This window comes from Lactuca serriola, chromosome 8, assembly GCF_051521515.1.
Source record: "Lactuca serriola cultivar US96UC23 chromosome 8, Lser_US96UC23_V15, whole genome shotgun sequence".
Taxonomy (NCBI): Eukaryota; Viridiplantae; Streptophyta; class Magnoliopsida; order Asterales; family Asteraceae; genus Lactuca; species Lactuca serriola.
The window spans coordinates 68,562,748-68,578,525 of record NC_136415.1 but is presented as its reverse complement, the minus strand read 5'-3'; the positions used below and the strand labels follow the sequence as shown (position 1 = coordinate 68,578,525).

General features: G+C 35.4%; 1 protein-coding gene across 2 annotated transcripts; it reads left to right on the top strand.

Moving 5' to 3' along the window:
- Positions 1-11,932: 11,932 nt before the first annotated feature.
- LOC145066353 (ureide permease 1-like) lies at positions 11,933-15,092 on the top strand. Of its 2 annotated transcripts, none has more exons than XM_079013585.1 (8): positions 11,933-12,043; positions 13,071-13,371; positions 13,472-13,610; positions 13,708-13,882; positions 13,978-14,009; positions 14,084-14,178; positions 14,277-14,651; positions 14,741-15,092. In XM_079013585.1, the coding sequence occupies exons 2-8, from the start codon at positions 13,135-13,137 to the stop codon at positions 14,894-14,896; spliced, it is 1,209 nt and encodes a 402-aa protein (XP_078869711.1). In that variant the 5' UTR covers positions 11,933-12,043; positions 13,071-13,134; the 3' UTR covers positions 14,897-15,092. The 2 variants fall into 2 exon arrangements, with proteins under 2 accessions (XP_078869711.1, XP_078869710.1); XM_079013584.1 differs by lacking the exon at positions 11,933-12,043 and adding an exon at positions 12,281-12,371.
- The last annotated feature ends 686 nt before the right edge of the window (positions 15,093-15,778 follow it).

The window sequence follows — 15,778 nt, the reverse complement described above, 5'->3', positions numbered from 1 at the left end:
ATTATTTGATTAGTTTGATCAAAGAATTAACTTGGAATTAATTATGTGATCAAAGGATAACTAATTAAATATATGGGTTGATTATGTAAATCATTCATATCTTGTATAGTGGGCTAAGAGGCTCCATGGATTATCAAGTTGGGTTCTACCCATAGGATGCTCCATGGATGTTCCATGGGAGTTACAAACCCATGGGTCATGGAAATGAAGAGTCATGACACATTAGGGTTTACATGGTGTAACCCTAGATGTGTCAACACTATATAAGGATCCCATTCTCCACCAAAATCGGCTAGACATAAGAAACTAGAGGGCTTGGCCGATTTTAAGAAGTGTGTATTATCTCAAAGGTCTTTCCAAGAGCATTTGGTGTTGTGTGAAGCATTTGAGGCATCACACTTGGGGTGCTAGGCTCACAAGGTTTCAAGGAACATAAGCAACAACAAGGTAAGTTATTCTATCTTTCATTCAAGTTAAAATTGTTCCCCATGTATGCTAGATAGGAATATAACCTTGGAAATTCAACTTTGCATGATAATTAGACAAACATAGATCCAAGGTTATTAGGGTTGCATGTACACTTAGGAAGTGTTAGAATGCTCAAAACCCATCAGTGGTATCAGAGCCTAGGCTTGTTTGTTTGTTATTTGTGCTTAAAAGTTGAAGAAAGTCGAAAAACTTGCTGTCTGACTGCTGGACTCGGCGAGTCCATGGGGGGACTCGTCGAGTTCACTTGAATCTTCAACCTACTCGGCGAGTAGGTTCATGCACTCGGCGAGTAGGGTCGACAGAGTGCAGATTTTCGACTTGAGTTGCTGGAAATGGATTAGAAACATTAACCTAAACTGTTTTGGTACTTGAAAACTTGTTTTAGATGGTGTAATGTCTTGCTAATTCATTTACAACAACTAGTTATCAAAATTACAAAGTTTTAAGTGTAGTTTTGATTCATGAAAATGCTTATGTTCATGTTCTTGATCTTATGATGTTTAGATGATCATAGGAATTATTTGTAACCTATGTGGTAGTTTAATTCTTGATCATAATGTGTTTTAATGGAGTCCATAACTTGTCCTCAAGTTATGGAAAACCAAAAGTCACGTGAGTTAAAAAACCATTAAAAGAACACAAGAGTTAGAAAAATGAAGAGTCTTCATTTTATTACTCTATTAAACTCATAAGTTACAAAAATGAAAAGTTTTGAAAGTTTACAAAACTTGCCCTCAAGTTTTGGAACAAGTAAAGTTAAGTTAAAACTTTAGTTCCAACCCTTAGAATTTTAAAAGTTAAAATTCAACCCTTATACTTATATTATTATGATTTAATAATTATATATATATATATATATATATATATATATATATATATATATATATATATATATATATATATAAGAACAAAGTCGTCTTACCGCTAGTACGCCTCATTCACGAAGCCGGTCTATAAGGTGGGTATAAGGTTGTTGCCTATAAAATGGTGACTTAATGGGTGTCCATTCTCACCCACCGCTTGCTTGATCGGTGGAGGGTCGTTAGCCGAACGGGTAAGACAAGGACTTATAAATTCTCATTAAAAGTATGATGAATATTATAAAGTAACTAAATGTTTTATTAAATTCCCAATCTTAGTTACTTTAGGGAAAATGTGAATAAGGTGCTAATCCATGAAATTACACTTTACACTTTGTTTAAGTCGTTGGTGGAGCGTGTGTGGTTAACCGGCACACTAACTTGGACTTAACAAGGTAGGTAAAGGGTGACTTAAGGTTTATTATAGTATCGATGGAGCGTGTGTGGTTTACCGGCACATCGATTGAGTGATAAACTTTAAGGGTACCAAGTGATTTGCATGGTTACTTCACACCTCGTTTTATGATCCTCGGTATCCCAGTCACAAAACTTGGAGGGCACACTCGAGATTGAAACATGCCTTTGAAAATTTCATTGAATCTCAAAGAATCTAGGAATTTCTAAGAACCAATCAAAAAACCTAATATTTAATATTTTGTTTTTCGTGGTGGAAATTGGTGAATCGTCATTCACCTACCTTTCAAATGTGTTATAGCTTGGATTACGGCATACCTCTTCCAAGTTATAATATATTGTGATTGGATCCTAGCCTTAATATTACATTTGGGTGTTTTATTAAGGACTCTCCTAATATCTAAACAAATCTTGTCCTCTTCTTTCAGATGTCTTCAAACAATGTTGGCTCTAACCCTAACAACTCCTTTACCCTTATGAACTTGTGTGGGAAAGTCACCTTTGATGGATCCAACTTCAATGAGTGGATTAGAAACATCAGGATGATTACCCGCTACGAGGACAAAGAATATGTCCTTGACAAGGAGCTTAAGGAGATTGATGAGACCAATGCAACTCCTCGGGAGATCGCTGACTTTCAGGCACATGAAAGGGATGCTACGAAAGTAGCTTGCATCATGATGGCCACAATGACAGCGGAACTCCAAAAGTCTTATGAGGATTTCTACCCTTATGAAATGCACCAAGATTTGATGGAAAGATACCATCAAAGTGCAAGACAAGAGAGGTATGAAATCATTTGCTCCATGATAACAACCATGATGAAGGACGGGGAATCCGTTACGAGCCACATGCAGAAAATGCAAAGGTATGTGGATCGTTTGCTGAAGCTTAATGTGAACTTCCCTGAGGATCTTGCAATAGATATCATTTTGCACTCCTTACCATCGTGCTATGATCAATTCCGCATGACATATCACATGAATAAGGAAGAGGTCACACTCAGCAAACTTCAGGGACTTCTCAAGACCGCAGAAACAGGTCTTAAGGGGAAGTCGGTTGTTAACACTCCTACTCAAAACTCTACTCCGGTTTTGGCAATCGGGAAAAGTCGAGGGAAGAAGAGAAAGAGCTCTTCTAAGGGTACCAAGGCTCGGACCCTTGATGGCTCTTCTTCAAGTGGAACCAAGAAAGGTTTCATCACTCCTTCTTCTGACCCAAAAGAGGTTGAATGCTTCTATTGCCATGAAAAATCACATTGGAAGCGGAACTGCCCAAAATACCAGCAAGATGTGAAGGATGGGAAAGTTAAACCCAACCATGCAGGTATTTACACTATCATTTCTAATAACTCACCCCATTCTAAATCTTGGGTCCTTGATACCGGGTGTGGTATTCATATTTGCTGTGACTTGCAGGGACTAAGAAGAAGTGAGAATGTGGAGCAAGGAAGAATAAACTTGATCATGGGGAATAGGAAAACTTTACCTGTTACCAAGATTGGAGTTTATACTTTATCGCTAAGTAGTGGGTTTAATTTAGATTTGAATAAATGTTGTTACTCGCCAGGAATGGCAAGAAATATTATTTCCTTTCATGCTTTGTACAAACAAGGGTTTACCTTTTCATTTAATAATGAAGTTGGTTCTATTGATGCTTTCTTTAATAATGTTCTTTATTTTAAAGCATTACCTTGTGATGGTGTGTATGAAGCTGTATCTGTTGTAGATAACTTAGGAAATAATGTTTTGTGTACTGATTCTATGAATAATAATAACTTGGATAAAGCATCATTATGGCATTGTCGTCTTGGACATATAAGCAAGAAACGCATAGGCCAACTCCAAAAGGATGGAGTCTTAGAGTCATTTGACCTAAAGTCAGATGATAGTTGCGAATCATGCTTACTTGGAAAAATGACAAAGTCACCCTTCATAGGTTCGTGTGAGAGGGGTGAAGGTTTGTTGGACCTTATACACACGGATGTGTGTGGACCATTCAAACATGCCACAAGGGATGCTAATCGTTATTATTTGACTTTTACTGATGATTATAGTAGATATGGATATGTCTACTTGATCAAGCATAAGTCAGAGACTTTCGAAAGGTTTAAGGAATTTAAACAGGAAGTCGAGAATCAATTGGGCAGGAACATTAAGATGCTTCGATCCGATCGTGGTGGTGAGTATCTTAGTTCAGAGTTCCTTGACTATCTAAGGGAATGTGGGATAGTCTCACAATTGACACCTCCTAGGACACCACAGTTGAATGGTGTGGCTGAGAGACGTAATCGAACCTTGTTAGATATGGTTCGTTCCATGATGAGTCGAGCTTCGCTACCAATCTCATTCTGGGGGTATGCGTTAGAGACTGCCGCCCATATCCTTAATCTTGTCCCTACAAAGAAAGTTGCCAAAACTCCTCACGAGATGTGGACTGGCAAAGTACCTAAGCTATACCACATCAAGATTTGGGGTTGTGAGGCTTTCGTGAGACGCGAGACTCATGATAAGCTCGAACCCCAAAGCGAGAGGTGTATTTTCATCGGCTACCCACAACAGTCTTTTGGTTACCTCTTCTACAGACCTAGTGAAAATGTGGTCTTTGTAGCTAGGAGGGCTTTCTTTAGAGAAAGAGAGTTCATAAGCCAAGGAAACAGTGGGAGGCAAGTTGATCTTGAAGAAATTCAGGAGTCAAGCGGTGAAGGAACTTCGAACACTAGCCCTCAACTTGAGGAGGAAACTCCTGTTGAGCCAATTGACATGTCTGTACCTCTGAGGCGTTCCACAAGGGTTAGGAATGCTCCTGAGCATTACTATGGATTCCATATTACTGCAGAAGGAGATACACTTATCAGTGATGAGACACTGATAGGTCTGGATGAACCTAACAGTTATGCGGAAGCCATGGCAGGCCCTGAGTCAGCCAAGTGGAAAGAGGCAATGGACAGTGAAATACATTCCATGTATGACAATCAAGTTTGGAACTTGGTTGAGAATGTACCAGGTCGTAAGACAGTAGGGTGCAAATGGGTCTTCAAGAAGAAGACCGGCATGGATGGAAATGTACACACATATAAGGCTAGACTGGTTGCAAAGGGTTTCTCTCAAATTCCTGGAGTGAACTATGATGAGACCTTTTCCCCGGTAGCCAAGATTAAGTCTATTCGGGTTCTGTTGGCCATAGCTGCATTTCATGACTATGAAATATGGCAAATGGATGTCAAAACCGCTTTCCTTAATGGAAACTTGGCTGAAGATGTTTACATGAGTCAGCCAGAGGGTTTTGTCAGCAACGAGTACCCTAATAGAGTGTGTAAGCTTGAGAAATCCATTTATGGATTGAAGCAAGCACCTCGCAGATGGAATCTTTGCTTTGATGAAAAGGTCAAGGAATTTGGCTTTTCTAGGAGTGAAGATGAGTCTTGCGTGTATGTCAAGGCTAGTGGGAGTATAGTTAGCTTTTTGGTGTTGTATGTGGATGACATACTACTCATAGGAAATGACATCCCAACTCTGCAGGAAGTTAAGTCCTGGCTTGGGAAGTGTTTCTCTATGAAGGACCTAGGAGAAGCTACCTATATTCTAGGGATAAGGATCTTGAGAGATCGGAGTAAAAGACTAATTGGACTTAGTCAGAGTACCTACTTGGATAAGGTGCTGAAGAGATTCAGCATGCAGGATTCCAAGAAAGGAGAGTTACCCATCCAGAGTAACACCAGATTGAGTAAGACACAAAGCCCTAGCACTGAGGCTGAGATAGCAGAAATGAGTCGAACACCTTATGCTTCGGCTGTAGGATCGATCATGTATGCTATGACGTGTACTCGACCCGATGTAGCTTTTGCCTTGAGCATGGTTAGCAGGTATCAGGCGAACCCTGGCAAGGCACACTGGACTGCGGTAAAGAATATCCTCAAGTACCTACGGAGGACTAAGGACTAGGTTCTTACCCTCGGTGGGAGTGATGACTTGAGAGTTGTAGGGTATAGTGATGCTAGCTTCCAGACTGATAGGGTTAATTTCCGCTCTCAGTCGGGCTGGGTCTTTACCCTAAATGGAGGAGCAATCTCTTGGAAGAGTTCCAAGCAAGAGACAGTGGCTGATTCAACTTGTCAATCAGAGTATATTGCAGCTAGCGAAGCGGCAAAGGAGGCGATATGGCTGAAGAACTTCATTGGAGACCTTGGAGTTGTACCAGCTATCAAAGAGCCAATGGTGATTTTCTGTGATAGTGAAAGTGTTGTTGCCTTAGCCAAAGAACCAAGGGATCACGGGAGATCTAGACACATCGACAGAAAATACCATTTTATCAGACATCGGATAGAAGAAGGACTCCTCGTGGCAAAGAGGGTATCATCGGATGAGAACCCAGCAGATCCCCTCACGAAGGGACTGACTCGGGTTAAGCATCTCCAGCATGCTCGGAGTATAGGGCTGAAGGATGATATTAGATTCAATAGTTAGATAACCCAGAAATTTGTAAAGTGTAATTGACATTAGATGATGAATAAAAGGAGTTTTATTTATGAGTAAAGTGTTGCTATCTCTTGTCGATCGTTTACTATATTTCTTTTGCATGTTTTGACTTCCAGAATAATTTTGTTTGGTATAACATATTATTCAAACCTCCACAGTCGGTCATATGTCGGAAGTAGGTATGAATCAAGACTGTCATGATGGGTTGTAGAGGTCTAAGGTGTTGGACAAGGCTACAACAATCATGAGTGCTCATAAGTTCTGAGTATTGGACTCAACCCACGCTCACTGGAATCACTTCATGGAATTCTATCTCGAGTGATCGTGAGACGGTAATATCATATAAGTCTTCAAACCTAGAGATATGATTTGTTACTTACAAGTTGTTTATGCATTGACTGTACGAAAACGCATTGGTAACTCGATGTTATAAAACGTGCTTTTGTGTGTAATTCAATGAGTGGTAGAACAAACATATGAGTCGAAGTTTATCTGTTCCTTCTTGGATTAGAAGCTGATATCTGGGCCCCTCGATGATTTTGTTTTGACCTATGTACCGGGTCCGGTCAGAACTAAGTTGATGTGTTCAATTAAGTTCTTTGTCAAACAAATCGGAAATCGGGAAACAAACTGCTGGACAATAAGTAAGACATTGTTCCATGTATTTGTCCGGCTGATATCTAGAACGGAGGATTATATGATCCCTTATCTTAAATGGCGTACCATCATCTTCTCAGTTCCGAGAGACCTTGAAAGAGCTACGATTGCCGGTCGGTTCCTGAAGTACTAGAGATATAGTTATTAGACTTATCCAAGTGGGAGACTATTGGATAAGGTGTCTAAGTCCATAACTATTTCGGGTGTGTACTTGACCCGACCCGGCATGGTCCATTTGGGTTGCATGGCACCATGCAATTGGATAGACTAAATGAGAGAAATAACACTTGGAGATTATTAATATATTATAAGTTCTAATATATTAATAATATTATTTGATTAGTTTGATCAAAGAATTAACTTGGAATTAATTATGTGATCAAAGGATAACTAATTAAATATATGGGTTGATTATGTAAATCATTCATATCTTGTATAGTGGGCTAAGAGGCTCCATGGATTATCAAGTTGGGTTCTACCCATAGGATGCTCCATGGATGCTCCATGGGAGTTACAAACCCATGGGTCATGGAAATGAAGAGTCATGACACATTAGGGTTTACATGGTGTAACCCTAGATGTGTCAACACTATATAAGGATCCCATTCTCCACCAAAATCGGCTAGACATAAGAAACTAGAGGGCTTGGCCGATTTTAAGAAGTGTGTATTATTTCAAAGGTCTTTCCAAGAGCATTTGGTGTTGTGTGAAGCATTTGAGGCATCACACTTGGGGTGCTAGGCTCACAAGGTTTCAAGGAACATAAGCAACAACAAGGTAAGTTATTCTATCTTTCATTCAAGTTAAAATTGTTCCCCATGTATGCTAGATAGGAATATAACCTTGGAAATTCAACTTTGCATGATAATTAGACAAACATAGATCCAAGGTTATTAGGGTTGCATGTACACTTAGGAAGTGTTAGAATGCTCAAAACCCATCAGAGTGATCATGAGACGATAATATCTTATATTCTTCAAACCTAGAGATATGAGTTGTTACTATGAGTTGATAGTACATTGATTGCACGAAAACGCATTGGTAACTCGATGTTATAAAACGTGCCTTTGTGTATGATTCAACAAGTAGCATAACAAGCCATATGAGTCGAAGTTTATCCATTCTTTTTACCTTCGGGATAAAATCGATATCTGTGGGCCCCTCGATGATTTAATGATGACACATGTGAGTGCTTGGCCAAGCCAGGTCTGATTTGATTTGTTCAATCAGTCAGTCGTCATAAATCGGAAATCAGGAAACAACAAATGGATAGAGAGAATGATTATAATCCATGTCTCAGTCCATATGATATCTAGAATGGAGGAATATATGATCCCTTCTCTAATGGACAAGTCATTTACAAGGTCAGAGTTCGACAGCGGCTTTAAGAGCTACGATTGCCAGTTAGGTTTTGAAGTCATACTCAATAATAGTTTTACACTTATCCAAGTGGAAAACTGTTGGATTAATGTCTAAGTCCATAACTATATTTGGTATGTACTTGACCCAACCCGGCATGGTCCATTTGGGTTGCACTTCACCGACACAATTTATATGGATAGTCTTTTGAGAATAGTATATTTATGATTTATATTAATATATTATAAGTTCTAATATATTAATATGGAATCATATTATTTAATTAGTATTGATCAAGACTTAATTTAGAATTAATTAAGTGATCAAAATGAACTAATTAAATATGGACTCTTATATATATGGAATGGGCCAAGTTCATTTAGGGTGGGCTAAGCTTTCATGGATAGTCCATGGAGTCTTTAACCCATGGATCATATGAAATGAAATGTCATAAGTTTAACCCTACTCTCCATACTATATAAAGATGTCCTTGGTTGGTGAAATTGGCACTAATGTGGGTACACTAAGAGGGCTAGCCGATTTCACTAGAGAGAACCAAAAGTATTCATATTCTCTAAAGTCTTCCAAGGTGTTTTGGTGACTTGTGATTCCACTTGAGGCTTCCACACTATTGGGGCTAAGCTCTTAAAGCTTGAAGACATCAAGCTACACCAAAAGGTATGTCATCTAACTAGTCTTTGTAGTATAGTTGCATCTTAGTATGCTAGTTAGGATTAAAGCCTTGGAAAGTTCTTATTTGCATGTATAATAGAGAAAACATAGATCCAAGGTTTATAGGGTTGCATGTACACCATAGGAGTGTTAGAATGCTCAAAACCCAACATTTTTGCCACTGTCTTCTTCCATCATATGGTATTTCTGCATGACCTTTGAAAAATGGCATGCAAAAATTGTTGAATCTATGACATGCAAGGAGAAACGAGACGTTATCGTGGGAATAATCATAGAAAGAAGGAGTAGATGAGAGAAAGAAATAATAACTAATGGGATGTATATTAATAGGCAACAAATGGGTGGGATAATATCTCTCTAAAAAACTAGTGGTAACCGCAAGCACATTTACTCGTGTAAGCTACGAGCGACGATTCATTTCATATAAGGCCAATTCAAACCCGATTATTGAAGTTCGATAGAATCCAGTCTCCAGCAATTGGGATGGGGGGCTTAATGGTGTATAATGTTAACATACACACTAGAGCAGTCAAGCTCAACTCCTCGACTCGGATAAGCAATGTTAGTCAGGCCTGGTTACCCGATCTGAGTCATTTGGAAGAACATCCCCATTAAATAGGCTCTAATAAATATACTCTGATAATGCTTTAAACATATCTAGGAAATTAGGGTATTTTTAGAACAAAACAATTAGTTACTTATCTTATGATATTGTTTTTTGTTTAATGGTATTTTAGATACATTATATAATTTTGGTTACCCATTTATGACATAAACCCTATCTAAGAATGATGGCTTTTGAAAATATAAGCAAAAATGTGGGAAAACGAAAAGTACATTGATATTATATAGGAAAAGGGGGAAATTAGAAATCTTATATATTGAAGGTATACGAATGGAAATGAGTAATCTTCATAGAACTATAATAAGAACATTATAATTTAATGTTTCAAATATATATGAATAAGTTGGTCATATGCATTAATTTGGAAAAATTACATAAAATGAGAAGAAAAAGTGATAAATTGCATTAAATATGCTCATTAGTATTAGGGTAGGCATACCATAAAAATAAGTATTTCCTCTGGCATTGCCATCTTTATCCTTATAATCATAATACTTAAAAATCACATTATTCTAATGGCTCTATATGTGGTTTTATTTTTTAATCATCAAACAATAATAATAATTTTTAGAATCATTTCCTCTTCATCCTAATATTTAGCACCATCACATACATCCATATTCACCACAATAGTTTGTCTTTCATACATTAGAAGAGCATACTAACTTTCATCCCTTTGTGTTTTATACATAAGAACTTTGTTCGCCATAGTAGGTTGCTTTTCCTATACGAGAGGAACATACTGACTACCATTCCCTTTTGTTTCATACATAGCATATGGATTACCACAAGAGGTGGTGTGTCATTCACGACATCCGAAATCAACATCGTATCCATTTGATTTCTTGTGATACCATACCCATTTCCAACCAATCGCTTTCCACTCGACCAATTCAATCCCACATGATTTTTAATTGACTAACTGTCATCGGTTGATTTATGTCCAACAAAAATTTATTTTGGACAAAAATATTAACAACATATAAAGATGTTATCTTTAGAAATAAACCATGAACAACATCCACAAGGTGTCACATATCATTGGAACATCATGAGCTTCATAGTTTTATATCAAGGCTATGTTTGGAAGACTGATTAAAAAGTTAGATGGTAACTGATAAAAATGACATTATTATAAAATAGTTGGTGAGCTAGCTAGAAATCTGTACTAATAAATAAAGACTCATTCTGCCACATGTCATTCTCTCAATCAATTAGCCAAATGTCATTTTGTCATAATTTTGAAATATTTATTTTCCACTTGTCGTTTACTTTATTTTTTATTTCCCTATATATTATTAATTTAGTTTCCATAAATTAAATATACCATAATGACTATATTAATTTGAAATTTTCAATTTCAATTTTCAATTTCAATTTTTAATAAATTGTAGTTTAAACATTCGTATTTAACATTTTGTTATAATAAACTCATTTAGTATATGGATCTGACAACTAAACACGTAATTTAATCATTCGTATCTAACATTTTGTTGTAATTAACGCTATAGTATACAAGTCTCACAATAAGTGTAAAATGATATATAAAAGCATGTAGAAAAATGTGTTATTATAACTAATAAATGGTATATATGGAAGAATTTTAAAAAAAATGTTTTATAAGGTAGTTGAAAAGCTAGTTTAAATGACTTTTAGAAAAAACTAGCTTATAAATTAGCTTATAAACTACTTTTTTTTTAACCAAATGGTTTTTATTCTAGTAGTAGTATCTGGTGTTGCCCTCCCTTCGAAAGGTCGATGGGTTAAGTCCCGTTAGTGACATGGGTGGAGATTTATGAGTAGTTTAGGAATAGAATAAATTTGTCCTTCCAAAAAAAAAAATTTTAAAAAAACAAACTACTTTTTAGTTTGATAAACATATCAACCTAAACAAACTCGAAAACTAATATAGTTTATAATTTAGTTGTGACACGCCAAAAATAACTTAAGTAAAGTTAGTTACTTAATAATTTTTGGATATAATATTTATTTTATTATTTTTTATTTTTAATTAAGGTGATTATAACAAAATATATATGTATCAATTTTATCACTATTTCGTTACCATTATATCGCCAATATCTATAATATATGATATTTCCTTAAACGTATATCAACAGAATACATGAATTAATTTTGTCAATATTACGTTATACCAAAATATATGTATTAATTATATCAATTGTTTATTAAAATTATATCACCAATATATGTATTATGTAATATGATACTAATATTAAATACTATTAATATTTATTTTAATTTAAACTTTACTAAATAAAGATATTTATGGATCATCCCTATTAATTCTCCCTAGTCCCAACGCATATTATTTTAGTTCTTAATTATTATATAAACTCGTCTTCCCTGTAGAGCCAAAGTTGAATAACGGCACAAACAAACAGAACCCTGTTAATGGTGGTTGATCTTTACTGGCTCACATCACCTCTAACATACTCTTTATATAGGTATCATCCAAATTTGCATGTTATATATTGAGGTCCTAATACATGAAAATGACACATTGCAATATATGTTATATGATAATTTTGCAAAATTACTTTTTTGGTACATGATTGGTTGATATTAGATCCTTTTATTTTGTATATTTGTTGGGTTGTGGTGATTGTTAGGTACCTTTATATTCTTTGGGAGATTATATATTCATCTTGTTTATGGCGATTTTTTTTTTAAACTGAGTTCCTCTGCCAGTGTGGGTTTGACTTTTTTGACAAAGATCTGCAAACTTTGTTCTTGAATCTTATTCTTTGGGGGATTCATCTTGTTTGTGATCATGTTAGTATGTTTTCTTTAGAATTATCGAGATTTAATTAAATTATATATTTTATTGATTCTATTCAGAGAATAAGCTGTTTGGGAAAATATAATATCAATTTTGTATAGTTTTTGGGGTTTTTATGATTCTTATATTAGGTACTTCTATATTGTTTGGATATTCATCTTATTTATATTTATTCTTTTTTAGTTTTTAAATCAACTTCTAAACTTCTAATGCTACGGTTTGTTTAAACATTATGCTCAACGTCCATTTTTGTTCATACAATTTTATTTATAGATTAAACATATATGTTGTTTCCGTTCATATCATCATTTTAATCTTTAAATTTCTTAATTTTCATGGTTTATTGGTGTTTTTATTTTGACATGATCGAAGTTTCTGTTGCATTTAATCTGCTAAAAAAGTTTACTTTCTGAAACACTTGCAGTTCATTTCACCAATCCTAAAATGTTGAATTCATTCATGATTCAACACTCTAAATTTAATGGGTAGTTGGTGTATTCTTCAAGTTAAGGTCCCACTCTTGCATTTCAGTCATCAACATTGAACTTTGTTTGTGTTGCATTTAACTTGTTAAAAAATTGTAACTTTACTCTCTTACATGCAGATTCTTTTCTCTTACATGCAGATTCTTTTCAATAATCATACTCTTTGGATTCATTTCAAGATTCTTACATTTGTTATTTTGTTTATAGGGTTTCTTGGGTTTCGATTCTTGACATTATTTTTACAACAAATTGATTCGGCTCGGATTTAAAGATGTATGTAGTGGAAAGCAAAGGAGGAGCTATGTCATGCATGTTGCTCTCGCTCCTCTTCTTAGGAACATGGCCCGCCATTCTAACTCTGCTAGAAAGACGTGGCCGCCTTCCTCAACACACTTTTCTTGATTACACAATCACCAATCTTCTAGCTGCTGTCATAATCGCTTTCACGTTTGGAGAATTTGGCCATACCAATGATGGTAAACCCAATTTCCTAATCCAGCTTTCTCAGGTATACTACACTCATGCATGTAAACCATTCCACAAAATACATTATTTTGTTAAAATTCATATTTACATACGCATGAACTACAATCCCACTTTCTTCGCAGAATAATTGGCCAAGTGTTTTGTTTGCAATGGTGGGTGGTGTGGTTTTATGCCTTGCAAATCTGTCAACACAATACGCTTGGGCTTTTGTTGGCTTATCTGTGACTGAAGTAATAACTGCAAGTATTACAGTTGTTATAGGTATCATCATCATCATCATCATCATCATCATCTCTACTTAACAATGACACACATGAGTACTATATTTTGAAACATCTTTTGGATCATTGGGAAATAGGTACAACTTTGAACTACTTTTTAGATGACAAAATCAATAGAGCCGAGATACTTTTTCCTGGGGTCGCATGTTTCTTGATCGCTGTCTGTTTAGGTTCAGCATTGCATGCATCCAATGCTAAAGACAATAAAGAAAAGCTTAACAAATTACAAGGTTCTCAAGTTGGTGGAAACGGGTATATATATCTTATTTATTTGAATACATATCTTTTATCAAAGGTTGACTCATAAATTAGGAATTCTAATGACCTAATTACACGATACTTTACAGATCAATTAGTAATGGGTCAAAAACAATATCAAGTAAGTATCCTTGAAATTTTCAACTAAATTTATTAACTTGGATTATTAGTTTAATCTTTCTTTTCGATTATTAGAAAATGATCTTGAGTATGGAAGCAGTAAACCGGAGAAAGCAAAAGCAGGAACTGCTAGTTTTCTTATTGAACTCGAGAGCCGAAGATCAATCAAGGTGATATGATCGATACATAAATAAAAACGCTAAAGTTTACTCTTTTGTTTGCATCAATAAAAATGCTAAATTTTTACATTTTGTTGGGATTATTTCAGGTATTTGGAAGAAGCACTGTGATTGGTTTATCCATGTGTTTGTTTTCTGGAATATGTTTTTCTCTCTTCTCACCAGCATTTAACCTTGCAACCAATGACCAATGGAATACATTGGATGATGGTGTTCCTCACTTAAGTGTCTACACAGCTTTTTTCTACTTTTCTTGCTCTTGTTTTGTGATTGCCATAATTTTAAACATTACATTCCTTTATCACCCGGCATTCAACTTGCCTAAATCTTCAATCAAAGCCTATTTGAATGACTGGGAAGGGCGTGGTTGGGCGTTTTTGGCTGGCTTTCTTTGTGGTTTTGGTAATGGTCTAGAGTTTATGGGAGGCCAAGCTGCTGGTTATGCTGCAGCTGATGCAGTTCAGGTTAGTTCTTGTTGTACTTTATGGTACAAGTAGTTAATGCATTTGGATGAACATGTTTATCTTATGACTTTGTTGTGAAATGATTTCAGGCACTCCCACTTGTGAGTACCTTTTGGGGTATTTTGTTTTTTGGTGAATACAGAAAATCGTCAAGGAGAACATATGTGTTTCTTGTAGGCATGCTGTCCATGTTTATTGTGGCTGTTGGAGTTCTGATGGCGTCATCTGGTCACCGCAAAAATTAAGACGATCCAAAGACAAAAATGTTAAACTGAATTTTAGAAGTGTTCAGTGATTGTATGATCAATATTTTGTGTTGGAACACAAACAAATCTAAAAACAAAAATGTTAAACTAGATTTTAGAAGTATTCATTGCACTAAGGCCATCAAGTATACATACAAATGCATTCGTGGTCTTCTTGGCCTCGAACCACAATAGTGCACACCATCCCAATATTTAGTGGTGGTGGCTAGTAGTGTAGACCACATAAGACCACACCCAATACTCTTTATCTATCTCTATCTCTTTCTAATTTTCTCTACCTCTCTCTACAGTAATATATATATATATATATATATATATATATATATATATATATATATATATATATATATATATATATATATTGTTTCATTTAAAAATCAAAAAATAAGAGGGTTATAATGGTGGGTATAACAACCTTTAGTGTGGTGATGATGTGACACCCACCACTATAATGGTTAGTGATGGATACAACGGATGCACTAAGTTGTAACCTTCTTTCTTTATTCAGTAGTGGTATATAGATATTTATGTGTATGGTGATATCAGTGCCCTTCCTTCAAAGTTAAACTCCTACAATACCATTTCTTATGTTTTTTTAAAGATCAATAACTTTCAAATTTTGATTGTGTTAAACACTTAACAAATTTATGAATTTAAGAAGAAAATTCACTTTAAGACAGTTTTTTTCTTTTCTTTATTTGTTTTTGAAGTTGTTGGAATGTATTGATTAAACTTGCTAAAACAAGAGTCAAGATTTGGGTTCTCATAAATCTTCTTTTCATCATTGACGACTGGTACACCTTGACGATTCGTGTTTCTTTTCATTGTCGAATTCAAAATTAGGGTTATGTATCTTTCTTC